This window comes from Cephus cinctus, unplaced genomic scaffold (assembly GCF_000341935.2).
Source record: "Cephus cinctus unplaced genomic scaffold, Ccin1 Ccin1_scaffold0319, whole genome shotgun sequence".
In the NCBI taxonomy this organism is placed as follows: Eukaryota; Metazoa; Arthropoda; class Insecta; order Hymenoptera; family Cephidae; genus Cephus; species Cephus cinctus.
In genome coordinates, this window is record NW_014333020.1 from 6,830 (window position 1) to 20,006 (window position 13,177).

At 35.1% G+C, this 13,177-nt stretch overlaps 3 protein-coding genes and 1 long non-coding RNA gene across 7 annotated transcripts; 3 read left to right on the forward strand and 1 right to left on the reverse strand.

Annotated features, from left to right (window-relative positions):
• Positions 1 to 228: 228 nt before the first annotated feature.
• LOC107266528 (coatomer subunit zeta-1) lies at positions 229 to 8,867 on the reverse strand. Of its 3 annotated transcripts, none has more exons than XM_025083773.1 (5): positions 8,711 to 8,867; positions 8,047 to 8,292; positions 7,733 to 7,866; positions 7,579 to 7,669; positions 229 to 619 (listed from the first exon to the last, which is right to left on the reverse strand). In XM_025083773.1, exons 1-5 carry the CDS (start codon positions 8,822 to 8,824, stop codon positions 563 to 565), a joined length of 642 nt encoding a protein of 213 aa, XP_024939541.1. In that variant the 5' UTR covers positions 8,825 to 8,867; the 3' UTR covers positions 229 to 562. The 3 variants fall into 3 exon arrangements, with proteins under 3 accessions (XP_024939541.1, XP_015592606.1, XP_015592607.1); XM_015737120.2 differs by lacking the exon at positions 229 to 619 and adding an exon at positions 6,111 to 6,356; XM_015737121.2 differs by lacking the exon at positions 229 to 619 and adding an exon at positions 6,388 to 7,466.
• On the forward strand, positions 1,772 to 2,986 carry LOC107266527. Its single transcript, XM_015737119.2, is given in 2 exon segments — positions 1,772 to 2,591; positions 2,735 to 2,986. Coding segments are annotated over 2 exon segments (360 nt in total). The 5' UTR covers positions 1,772 to 2,483.
• On the forward strand, positions 3,468 to 4,175 carry LOC112494168. The gene is made up of 2 exons (XM_025083775.1): positions 3,468 to 3,773; positions 3,884 to 4,175. The coding sequence occupies exons 1-2, from the start codon at positions 3,480 to 3,482 to the stop codon at positions 4,154 to 4,156; spliced, it is 567 nt and encodes a 188-aa protein (XP_024939543.1). The 5' UTR covers positions 3,468 to 3,479; the 3' UTR covers positions 4,157 to 4,175.
• A 706-nt stretch (positions 8,868 to 9,573) lies between the features above and the next one.
• Positions 9,574 to 10,799, forward strand: LOC107266526. 2 transcript variants are annotated; one of them, XR_003059358.1, is made up of 3 exons: positions 9,581 to 10,168; positions 10,247 to 10,481; positions 10,583 to 10,799. It is a non-coding gene; the product is annotated as an uncharacterized LOC107266526 (long non-coding RNA). The 2 variants fall into 2 exon arrangements; XR_001537435.2 differs by having other exon boundaries at positions 9,574 to 10,168; positions 10,247 to 10,799.
• Positions 10,800 to 13,177: the final 2,378 nt, after the last annotated feature.

The window sequence follows — 13,177 nt, forward strand, 5'->3', positions numbered from 1 at the left end:
ACAAATGTTATAATTTTATATGTATATGTATCTCGGTTATATATTTAATTAATAAAAATTGGAAGTGATATTAAATAAAAAAGAATATTTGAATTATATAATTGAGACAGTTTATGCGAATTTCAATATTTTAAATTAAGTATACAATATTCAATATTTTAAATTAAGTATAAAGTTCAGAGTATGTTACTATACTTGCGTACGAGCTATAGTTATAGAATAATCATCGAATCCATATAGGAAGTATATTTTACTCATCATATAAATAACCACGCGCAGGTCCTACGATTCGACAGACTTACATAGTAAAATTCCATATGCATGGAGTTCCACAATAAAATCTAGAGTATCACGTAAACTGGTATGTATTATTATATTAAGATGAACGAAACCACAGTTGAAGATGTCGATGAGCCTATGGATGACATTCTTGTCCAAGAAATCGGTCATCCTGAAGGCAATGGTAATCCTAACGATCATTCCGAAGACAGTGGTGAGGATGAAGCACTTAGAACCTTGCTGAAAGAATGTCAGAAGCGTCCATACCTGGATGGGCGATACTTCACGGTAGATCCCCAGGCATCCTCGCGCGATGGCTCCATTGTAGCTGCGTGCATGTCTGTGCCAACCGGAAAAAAATAATGGGGTCATTATCCGCGCCATCTAATTTTACGACTCACTTACAAGTAAGTTAACTCATCAGCAAAATTAAATACTAAAGAAAAAACGCGAAGAATGATTGTGAAAGAACTAACACCAAAAATAAATAGCTTTTGATCACGTGAAAGGCGATATGCAACTCCAGTGTATATTAGGAAATATAACTCACAAGGAAACCCCCCCAACCCGACCCCACCCATTTCAATAATTTTTTGATATGTTGTAGTACTCGACAAAATAAGAGACACGTTTTTTTTTTTGCGCTGACATCCACTTTAAAGGGGTGAAAACGACCCTTGAAATTCACCCCCGAAAATCGTTTTTTTATCATATCTCGACTTCTAATTAATATTTTTTAATAAAACCAAGTGGAAAATATTTGTCATAAGAAGTCGAAGATATGAGGTGTGTTTATGACCCAAGGGGTTGCAACCCTTATTTTATATTTTGAAAAAACTATATTTTTTATGCTTTTTTTCTGCATAAAAACCGGGGTATGGGCTCAAAAAAATAAAGAAAAGCGTTTCCATTAACTCTATCAAATATTTCAGTTGGGGTGTTTCAGGATTTTTCAAAGGGATAAAAACCACCCCTAAATTTTACCCCCGAAAATTGTTTTTTATCATATGTCAGATTCTAATTGATATTTTTTAATAAAACCAAGTGGAAAATATTTGTCATAAAAAGTCGAAGATATGAGGTGTGTTTATGACCCAAGGCGTTGCAACCCTTATTTTATATTTTGAAAAAAGGGTCAATTTCAGGGGTCTTTTTCACCCCTTTAAAGTGGATGTCAGCACAAAAAAAAAAATACGTGTCTCTTATTTTGTCAAGTACTACAACATATCAAAAAATTATTGAAATCGGTGGGGTCGGGTTGGGGGGGTTTCCTTGTAAGAGTCACTTGGTTTTATTAAAAAATATTAATTAGACGTCGAGATATGATAAAAAAACGATTTTCGGGGGTCAATTTCAGGGGTCTTTTTCACCCCTTTAAAGTGGATGTCAGCACAAAAAAAAAAATACGTGTCTCTTATTTTGTCGAGTACTGCAACATATCAAAAAATTATTGAAATCGGTGGGGTCGGGTTGGGGGGGTTTCCTTGTCAGTATAATAAAAAATATAACTCGGTATAGTAGGAAAATTAAAACCTGTAGAATATTTGGAGTACATGCATCAAACTCTTAAATTACCTGATTCGAATAGGATTTTTTAGATATAAATACAATTTTCCAGAATAAATACAAAGTAATTGGCTTTCGATTGATAATGAAACTCCAAAACTGTAGCAAAATTTGGTTATATACCGTGATGCCATACCGTGGCTTATTATTAATGTGAAAATTTATAATTGATTTACAGCGAATACATCCTAATATATACGAGCAATATAGAGTTTATAAAGAGAGTAAACGAATATTGCGGCAAAATGAAAACCCTCAACGAAGAAGACAGATGCTGTCGTCTTGTACTTTCTCCCAACAGGATTTTGAAACAAATGTTTCAAATTATATACTTGAGAGCATGGCACCACTGAACACGGTCGAAATGCCAGTTTTTCGAAAAATTTTCGATGATACGTTATTCACTGTTACACCTGAAATTAATATATTAATTAAAACCAAACGATGTCAAATAGATTATTATAAATATATGGACAATTTTATCGTTGAAAACACAAAAAATAGAAAACATTACAAACAAACGAGTCTAATCAACAAAATTAATTTTAGCTTTCGAGATTAACAGTAATAACGTAACTATACGACATTTGACACGGCGTAAGTTGGCCAGACGTATTAAGGATATTCATATTCAAAATATGAATGGCTTAAAGACGGCTATCACAGAGAATGCAGATTATGTATGTACCACAGCTGATATCTGGACATCTAGAAACAGAAGGTTCTTAGGCGTAACCGCTCATCGGGTAGGCATTCATGCTTTCATAGAAAGGGATTTAAAAATAAAAAAGGAATTTTTAATAATTTTTATGAATGAACAATCATTGTCATTGCTATACTGTTGTAATTATCGGCGACTATACAACTTACAATGTTTTTGATTGTTAAGATTGATCGAGAAACCCTCGATAGAAAATCTGCAGCAGTGGCTTGTCGATGGTTTCCAGGAACTCACTCACATACAAACATTGCGAGAATTTTATCAGAAATTCATGTGTCCTTTGGATTGAACTTTCTAAAATTGTGTGCTACAGTCACTGATAATGGAGCTAATTTCGTTAAAGCATTCTAGGAATTCGGAGTTGATCTGGCGGACCAGTTTTTCTATGGTAATATCATTGGCAAAGTTGAATTACATTAACGATGCAAATAATGAAGACTGCAGTTCACGATAATTTATTCACCATCCTTCTAACTCTAAACATATCCTGTAAAAACAAAAAATTGGTTAAGATTGTCACAATTACTCCAGATGAGTAAATAATAAAACTTATATTCTTTTAGTCGATCTATACGGTAGACCATTCGTTAATGCATTTGTTTTTTTTATTTGACAGAAACAATTCCTGAAGTTCTGGAAAGTCAAGATGATGAAGACTCGCCTGATGATGCTCAAAACGTTGCGCTGCTGGAGGATCATGCTTCACTGGCAGAAGAATTCGCGGTTGGGCTGCCTCAACATCTACGGTGTGCCAGTCATACCCTAAGTTTAATTGCGATGGAACTCTTTATATGATGCAATCAGCCAGATTGTTTCTTTAAGAGACAGAATCCCCCAGGTCAGCGCAACTCTCGGCATTCGAAGTGCATTGAGGGATGACGATTTCGTTTATCTTGTAGAGTATCTGTTGTCCATGAAACCTGTCGCAGAAGCAATAGATAGATTGCAAGGCGAGATATATTGCTACTATGGATATCTGCTACCCACTTTAGTCGCTGCGCGTCGAAAACTGACACAACTACTAACTGATGAACGTATCCAGTACTGTCGGCCTTTAATAGATGGTTTAAGATCTGCACTCGAGAGAAGGTTTCAATCCTTTTTCATTGTGTCTAAATCCTGCCAAAATGCAGCTATTGCTGCGGTGAGCCACCTCAAATTCAAGACGCGTTGGCTTGCTTGTCTTGATGCAGTGACCCAGACGAGGGTACGTAACCTGGTTTTAAGAGCTGCTAAGGACTCATCAGTTCAAGAGCAGTTAGTCCAAATAATGGAGGAAGATGATTACTTTGATTTTGTCGAATCACCCGCTTCTAGGAAGCTGCAGTGCTCTTTGGTCACGGGGAGGCTGCAATTCAATTTCTCAGGTACTTAAACAAACCAAATACGGATTTGGGCATGCTACGAGATTTTCCAATCATGCGATCCGTATTTTTCAAGTATAACACACCGCTACCATCTTCAGCTCCCGTAGAACGTTCATTCAGTTTTGCCACAATGATAAACTTACTTCGTTATAACCGGCTAACCGATTCACATTTCGAGGAACGCGTTCTGTCGAAGGTAAGTGCCAAGAAATCATACCTCTGATTGTGAGTTTGACACCAGTACTGACATTGTGTTTGAATCTTTATTATATGACTCCTGTAATACTATAATAACGTAATGCTACTGACACATGTCTGTCGTATTGTTTGAAAATAAATTATTTCACACAGACGTATAAACGTGTTCATGACTAGTCATGAAAATATTTTCAACTATCCGTAAATCACAGTAGAAATAGCAGTCAATTATGTACTAATTGCATATCATTAGTTCATATTTTGATTCTAATTACATTTGTAGTTTGTTTTTTGGTTACAAATTACAAGTGTAATTGGTAATTTGAATGTAATTAATTACTCTAAATATTTAGTGATGCCCAACACATCCCCCAGGTATACAAAAGGCATTTCAGCCAATCGTGCGGCTTTCTTGACATATCAAGGATGCAATTCGGACTAATTTCACACTCCACAGATGCACGTACGGCTTTTATTTTCAACGAAACCGCTTACCAACAATTGTTTAATTAGGTAATTCGTGACCAACAAAAAATTTCTAATCGAGTCCTTTCCGATTTCTGCGGATGATTTTAATTGAGAAATATGCATTAGATCTGTGTAGCCCAGTTCACAGCCACGCGGCATGGTCGCCCTCCTTGTCCAGGAATGGTTTTGTTTCGTTTTCAACGAAACCGCTTACCAAGAAACTTTTTAACTAGGTAATTCGTGACCAACCAAAAATTTATTGCACACAAAAAAAGTTATTTTTGTGAAAAATAAGACTTGTGGGGCTAACTTCACATTCCAAATTTTATTTTCCATTTTCCAAAAAAATGAGCAACCAATAAATTTTCTAATTGTTCCAACAAAAAACGAACAAGTTTTTAGCAAAAGAAAAAATTCAAAAAGTACATGTTGCAGTGCTAACTTCACATAGGTGGATTCCAGTATAGTTATAGTTTAGTGGTCGCCATGTCTAGTGAGTTGTTTATGATAATCCTATCCAGATGTGGATGTGCATAGGATCCTGTCAAAGAATCCTCTTCGACGGTCGTCATCTGGCCTTTATGAGTCGAGGTGGCCTGGCTATCTTGACCGTCGACGTGTTGACTCTTCGTTTAACTCTTTATTCTCACGTGACAAAAATCGGTTAATGCCATTGGTTAAAATTTAATAACCCCAACCGTGGTTTAATTACAGAATATACTCTACATTTCCTCCGACCCTCTCTACCTCAAACCTAGCAGCCTGAGCGGTCGTGCATTTCCGTAACCGTCCGCTCCTGTTCGTGTATCCAGTTGCGTTTCTCGATTTTACGCGTCCCCAAAAATCGACAGGATCCGTTAAGCTATCGCCTCATCTGATAGGTTCCGTCAGAGTTCTCGTTCTTGGTGGAGTTGGGCCTGTTCCATCCCAACTCCCAGTTTATACCGGCTCGACAGTTCCCGGTGAAAAAAGAATTGACTGGCGCCCGCCTGGCTTGCGGATGCACGAACGACGGGTGGACGGCCGAAGGTAACGTAGGTTGGTTCTCAAAGATAGTCGTTCCCGTATGTCTTGCTATCGGTGTCGGGTCAAGTTAAGGAAATACGTTACAACATATAGCATAAAGACTTTTATAGTGATTTTTACTTTTTTTTTCGTAAAAAATTAATTTTTTTTTAAATTTCTGATTTATTGATTTTTAGGTAGATCAATCTCAATGTTGTGAATTTGAATCAAGTTTGAAGATTGAAGCTTTCGTCATTTTCACAAAAAATCAGCTTCTCAAATTTGAACAATTTCACGAAAACGACGACCTGGGAATGTAATAATTCAGGAAAACGACATGGAGCCCCTTTGAAAAATGTGGTCAATTGCTCCAAACACAATTCCACAGCTTACCGTACTTCGAGACAGTACCACGACCTGAATATTGGTCAAGTATTATAGTTCCCCATTATCAGTCTAAACAATAAAAATGTATCAAATGAGACACGATTCGTGAACGCCGAGCGTAAAATTTTTGTACATAAATTATATTATTACAGAATACACCGTTTACAGCATAAAATGAACATATGTTGCACAAATTTTAAACACTTGAGACTAATTATAGTTTCTTTTCTACAACTTTTTTTCTAAAGGTGGTATTCAAATTAATATCCAGTGTATGCAAATTTGTCAGGTTTTTGTTACAAGAACATACATTTTATTTATTTAAGAAGAGACCATTTAAGTTGCTCTTTGGCAGATTGTAAAACCTGGAACATAGAAAAAATTAGCTGAAAATATCTAATTAATCTCAGACATTGAGCCTATCCCTTTTCGCATACTGAAAGAGACAACTTACTATCACTGACAATCCAAGAATGTTGGATAATATATGAACAAAATTAAAAAGGTATTCTAATCTAAAAGTCTAAAAAAAAGATTTTTCGTTTGCTTTTTCTTCAAATATAAGGTTTTAAAAATGTGCCTGCACAATATTACAAAATTCATAAAATTGATGAAGTTATAGAATTTTTAATTACGCAGGAAGCGGTAGAATAACAAGTCAAGCAGGTATGGTTTAATTAAAAATAGGACAGTCCATCATACCTATAAATTAGTATAAACTGTTGAATAACAAGATTTTTAAATAGAAGAAGATAAGTTCCCTTTACGGATAGCGACTGGCTAATTAACCGTAAGTGTCAAATTTTATATTAAACCCATCAAAACGGTACGAAAAACTTTAAACGCGTTTTTCTAAAAAATTTTCTAAAAATTATTTTTTTTTTAAAGTGGTGACTAATTGCCCGATTGAATTAAAATTGTATATACACGTAGAATAAATATCTCTATAACATCCCTACCACATTTAACTCCAATTTGTTAATATGTTCTTATTTGCAAATCGCGTAATGTGAAAAAGTTAAATCCGAAATCGATAGATAGTTTTTAAAGTACCGCTATGTTGTCAATTTTTTTTTTTTAAATTATGAAATATGATACCGACGATGGACATACTTATATAGATTGAGAATTTTATCCAACTTTCTTATTTAAAAAAACTGTAGTAATCATTTTTAATAGAAAATAATTGTTTCATAAGAATTTCATGAATCTGTACCGTTCAGAAGCATAGCGCAATTTACGTTCATGTCATTGTGTCTATCTCTAAAACGGACCGGACAATTCTTTAGAAACTTTGCAAGCATGAAGATTTTGTGCCAAGAACATATCAAAATTTCAGATCGGTTACTTGCATTTGTTGAAACAGCCGTACCTCCTCAAATATCAATAAATATGTGTAAAGCGTTTCAGAATCATCTAATGGTTTTTTAATCTCAAAAACCCTCTTAAAATCCTCCCCTAAATTAGAATACCGCCTTAAAAAATGGGAGAAATATTTGTGCGATATGGTACCATAAAAAACAATTCTCATATTTTATTATTTTCATTCTCTTATTGAAATAAATAAAATGATTTACAAATTCTTACTTGTGCAACCGTTTGCTCTCCGAGTGGAATATCGTCTGTACGTAAAGCTACTCGTTGTACCACACTACTAGCGTCTGCATCAAGGATAATGCTAAATAAAAACAGAATAAGTAATATCTCATTAATATCTAAAAATTTATAAAAATATGCTTACCCTCCATCACAAATTTCATCAACAGCTAGCATCACTATATCCAAACTATCAAGCACTGCTCTCTTTTCCACATTTTTCCTAAGGATTTGGCTCACAGAATCATATAAGCAGTTTAACACACTCATAAGAATAAGCTGAAATGTTATAGAATAGATAAAGGCAAATGAATATAAAAAACAAATTAATATACCTAGGTTATATCGTTTTTACATACAACGTTATTCACAAGAAATCTCCCACTTAAAGCTTGCCTATCGATTTGATTTCTATGGTAGAACAACCTTCAGGTGGTGTGTTTGTGGTGATATTCTTACCTCATTTTCATGAGATGAGCCCATTACATAAAAGAATAAATCGACATTACTCCTGTAGACACAAGTTAAGCCATCTAACATAATTATCTCAGCATTAGCCCTATGTGTCTTGTTAAAGAGATTTTTTTCAAAAGCCTTTTGTTCCTTTGATGTGGGAAATATTTTTTTGTCATAATATTTTGCTAGTATCCTATTACCATCATTGTCCAGAATTGCCATTCCTTTAACAGTATACAGTGTAGGTTCCTATATCAAAATAATATTGCCATTAAATATATTTTATACATAATATATTACAAATATTTCAACAATAATACAATTATCAAGTAAAGAAAATATGTCTAATTTATATCAAGTATTCAAGTTGAGAAAAAACATGCTGTTAGATTTTATATGCAAGATTATACGAAAAATATTACTATTACGTTGATAATATATACGAAATGGAATGCTGCATTGCACGCTGTTATAATAACTTCATGTGATAAATTTAACGAAAATCATGCACGTAGTTGAACTTTAAATTTTGATTCTCCGGCCAAAACAGTAGATAGGTTATGTTGCGAGGCATCTGAAGAAATACCGCGATTCATGACGGCCTCCACGTAATTACTAACTTTTTACTAAACTAACAAAATTATGATTAATTAAATGAGAAACCCACTAATAACTGCCCATCCATGTTTATGTCAAAGTTGATTAAAGTGACGTGCACACGTGTCACAGGACGTCCTTCCTTCCTTCCTTTCCTTATGGCTGTATCCCCAATGGGGAACATGAGCCAGCAGAGATCAGTAGGGAGATTGCCAATGAGCCTGTTTGTGGTGATCACAATTTTTCTCTGGTTTCGGCGCGCCACCTTAGCGGAGGGCCCTCCAAGCAGTTCCACGTTTTTGATTGGTCGTGTATATATAGTAATACTACGCGTGACAATCTGGAGCTATGTTTTGGCGCGTCGACGCGCCACCTGAACGAGACTCTCGAACTAGTTCCACGTTTTTGATTGGTCGAATGAATTCGTGTGTTCCCCGAGATTCACGATTTTAAACCGGGTGAACACTCAAATAGGGAGACTTGAATCCACCCTTTCTTACTGCATATTACATAAACCGTAGTAATGAGGTAGTAAATTTTGCCGATGTTAATTCCCTTAATATCCATATAAAGCTTTGTAAATAATAGAGTGAGCAAATAAAACTTTAAACAAACCCTCGAACGTGGGTAACTACAGAAATATAAGTTTGCTAAATGATATATCACAATGATTCGATGGCACACGTGCTTGGTGCTGGGTTAACGGCCGAGAGTCTCGAGTTCGGAACTCACGTCTCAACCCTTTTTTTTTTTCTTAATTATCAACTATTCTTATTGGTTTACCTAGTTAACTTAAGATTCATTAAATATATGATTATATTAGTCTACAAATATTGTATATATTGTATTGTGTATACGTGTGAGGTTCGAAAGAAAACAAGCACAACGATTGGTTAACAGCTATAAACTTTTCGTATTTTCACTACATTTGAGTTACACAATCGATTCCCTGATGCACCATTCTACAATTGCTTAGTTTCCACCGTGCAGAGTTTAGAGTTAGGCAGCTTCATCATCGGTCAATTCCATATAACTCCTACACGTGATTGGTTAACTCTGTTTAACCTCAGCACGGTGGAAACTAATTTAATGATCACTATATTCTGCTCACAGACCACTTATGCCCGTTTCCTCCGACGCGGTTTAGTGTTGAACGTAGTTTAAACTCCGATTACTGAATTTTTACATTACTCCAACAATTGAACGGAAGATAACCGGCGTTTAACTTGAACGCCCGATGTCGACCGTTCAGGGACTTAAACGTCGTTCAATACCGTTGTTTGATGGCTGTGTCAATGGTGGGGAGAAGGGTAGCGTTGGTTAGAGGTTAAGTTGTTTGGTTCAGTTCATCTTCTGATAATGATGAAATTATAGATTTTATTAATTGAAGACCGGAAAAATTCAAAATTCGCCATAATTACTTTGAAGAATTGGATGATGTAGAATTTAAAATGAAATTTCGAATGGGCAAATAATGATGTGGCTATGTAATGAAGTACAGGAAGATGTTGACGTTCCCTTCAAATAAGTAAGTATTTTATAGCATTTAATTTTAAAAAGTCTAATTATAATTGAGGAATGCAAATTGTATATATTATATATTTAGAAATTAGCTGATACCACCACTGGATCAGTTGTTGCTCACTTTAAGATTATACGCAACAAGATCCCATTACATGTCTGTAGCAGATTTTTCTAGTGTAAGCATAACTTCTGCACATCGTATTACTTCTTGTGCTTCTTGTGGATGTGATTGCAAGATTAAAACCACGTTTCGTGAAGTTCCTTTCGACAAATGAAGAAATTCGTCAGCAACAAGAACAGTTTCACAGAATTGCAAGGTTTCCAAAAGAGGTTTCTTCGTTGACAGCAGCGATATAGTTTTCTTAAAATTATAAATTGCATTTATTCCAATAATATAGTGATGTTTGCTTCTCCACAGGTTGTAAAGTTCCAGAATCAAGTCGACACTTAACAACAGAAGAATGGTAAATAATATAGGAAATTCAAGGACATTAATCAGAAGATTGAATTGTACATAAAATTAATTTGGGTAATGATTGTTTTATTAAAATTTTGAGAACCCATGGTTCATAATAGTAAATAAATATTGGAAAAGATATTCAATAAATAAAGCAGTAACGATTCGTGTAATTTTATCTCTAATCTGTTTCATTTAGCATTCCCATCATGGCATTTCTAGATTTTTCCCGCATGAAAATGGTCTTTTTCATTTTTAAAACGTCGACTTCTAGTTTCTTTCGGATCAATTTTTCGCATGTTGGGCGTAGGCTATGCATATGTTTCTACCGTGTAGGGCTGAAATAGAGTTAACCAATTAGAAACGAGATTTGAACGAAATAAGCTAACTCGATTGGTTAACTCTATTTCAACCCTGCATACTGGAAACATAGGCTTAGTTTCCACCATAGTAAGAGTTGAGCTGAAACAAGGTTGAAACAGAGTTGAGTCGAACGGTAGTGCGTTGGAAACGCCAAACTCAATTTAGACCTAATCCTACGAATGATGCCGGGTTGGGCGAAATCAGGTTCGGTGGAAACGCGCATCTGGGGTTGAATTGGAGTTGAAAGCGGTGCTGCCAAGTATGTAGTACGAACAGTTTGAAATGATTTAAAAGGTCCTACTGAATCCTACATGCGGATCTTGTGGATTTATAACGTTAGTTGGAAAGATGAATGAAGAAGATATAAATATGTTCAACCAAAGAAGAGAAACATTTAGGAAGTGCATGAAATAATGTGCTGTTGGTATAGCTGATATTTCAACTCAACTTCCATGAACTCTACTTGAACTATGCCTAGTGTGAGTGCGGTGGAAACGGATGAAGGTAGACAAACTGGTCTCTATTTCACCTCCGAAAAGTTAGCCGGGCAACTTCGACTTATCGAATTTCTGTACTTACACATCGATTGTTAGCCATTTGTTATTGATTTTTAGACTAATTAAAACATTTGTTAGATAATAGTTTTTTTGCAATAACGAAAATAAATTTTAGTGTTAAGTTAGCCGAAAAACATTGATTTTTTCACAGTTTTTGTTTCGAAACGAGTGCAATCGATGTGGAATCGTTTGTTAGTCCCGAATAAACTAATTAAAACATTTGTTAGATAATAGTTTTTTTGCAATAACGAAAATAAATTTTAGTGTTAAGTTAGCCGAAAAACATTGATTTTTTCACAGTTTTTGTTTCGAAACGAGTGCAATCGATGTGGAATCGTTTGTTAGTCCCGAATAAACTAATTAAAACATTTGTTAGATAATAGTTTTTTTGCAATAACGAAAATAAATTTTAGTGTTAAGTTAGCCGAAAAACATTGATTTTTTCACAGTTTTTGTTTCGAAACGAGTGCAATCGATGTGGAATCGTTTGTTAGTCCCGAATAAACTAATAAAAACATTTGTTAGGTTAAGTTAGGTGAGATTAGCTAAGAATTCCAATGCTGTCACACCCCAAGGTATTAGATTTAAAAAAAAAAAAAACATTAGCTTGCAGTTTTGACCTCAATTATATTTCCGGCGATCTTCACATCGCATATTCCATGCCTTACCTTCACTCCCGGCCAGCCAGACGGCAGTCGGTTTTTCGCTATTTTAGGTGAAACCGTGATATAACAAATGTTTTTATTAGTTTATTCGGGACTAACAAACGATTCCACATCGAATTAACCCGTTTAGAAACGAAAACTGTGAAGAAAAATTATATTTCCGGCTATCTTCACATCGCATATTCCATGCCTTACCCCCACTCCCGGCCAGCGAGACGGTAGATGGTTTTTCGCTATTTTAAGCGAAATATTGATTTTTAGACTAATTAAAACATTTGTTAGATAATAGTTTTTTTGCAATAACGAAAATAAATTTTAGTGTTAAGTTAGCCGAAAAACATTGATTTTTTCACAGTTTTTGTTTCGAAACGAGTGCAATCGATGTGGAATCGTTTGTTAGTCCCGAATAAACTAATTAAAACATTTGTTAGATGACGATTTCGCTTAAAATAGCGAAAAACCATCTACCGTCTCGCTGGCCGGGAGTGGGGGTAAGGCATGGAATATGCGATGTGAAGATAGCCGGAAATATAATTTTTCTTCACAGTTTTCGTTTCTAAACGGGTTAATTCGATGTGGAATCGTTTGTTAGTCCCGAATAAACTAATTAAAACATTTGTTAGATGACGATTTCGCTTAAAATAGCGAAAAACCATCTACCGTCTCGCTGGCCGGGAGTGGGGGTAAGGCATGGAATATGCGATGTGAAGATAGCCGGAAATATAATTTTTCTTCACAGTTTTCGTTTCTAAACGGGTTAATTCGATGTGGAATCGTTTGTTAGTCCCGAATAAACTAATTAAAACATTTGTTAGATGACGATTTCGCTTAAAATAGCGAAAAACCATCTACCGTCTCGCTGGCCGGGAGTGGGGGTAAGGCATGGAATATGCGATGTGAAGATAGCCGGAAATATAATTTTTCTTCACAGTTTTCGTTTCTAAACGGGTTAATTCGATGTGGAATCGTTT

Bases quoted from the DNA above. Each gene is read 5' to 3' on its own strand.
- LOC112494168 (XM_025083775.1), top strand. From the start codon at position 3,480: ATGAAACCTGTCGCAGAAGCAATAGATAGATTGCAAGGCGAGATATAT. The intron at 3,774-3,883 runs GTACGTAACCTG...ACCCGCTTCTAG, and splicing joins ATGCAGTGACCCAGACGAGG to GAAGCTGCAGTGCTCTTTGG.
- LOC107266528 (XM_025083773.1), bottom strand. From the start codon at position 8,824: ATGTTCCCCATTGGGGATACAGCCATAAGGAAAGGAAGGAAGGAAGGA. The intron at 7,867-8,046 runs GTAAGAATATCA...ATAACATTTCAG, and splicing joins GCTCATCTCATGAAAATGAG to CTTATTCTTATGAGTGTGTT. The intron at 7,670-7,732 runs GTAAGCATATTT...GTTTTTATTTAG, and splicing joins GATGAAATTTGTGATGGAGG to CATTATCCTTGATGCAGACG.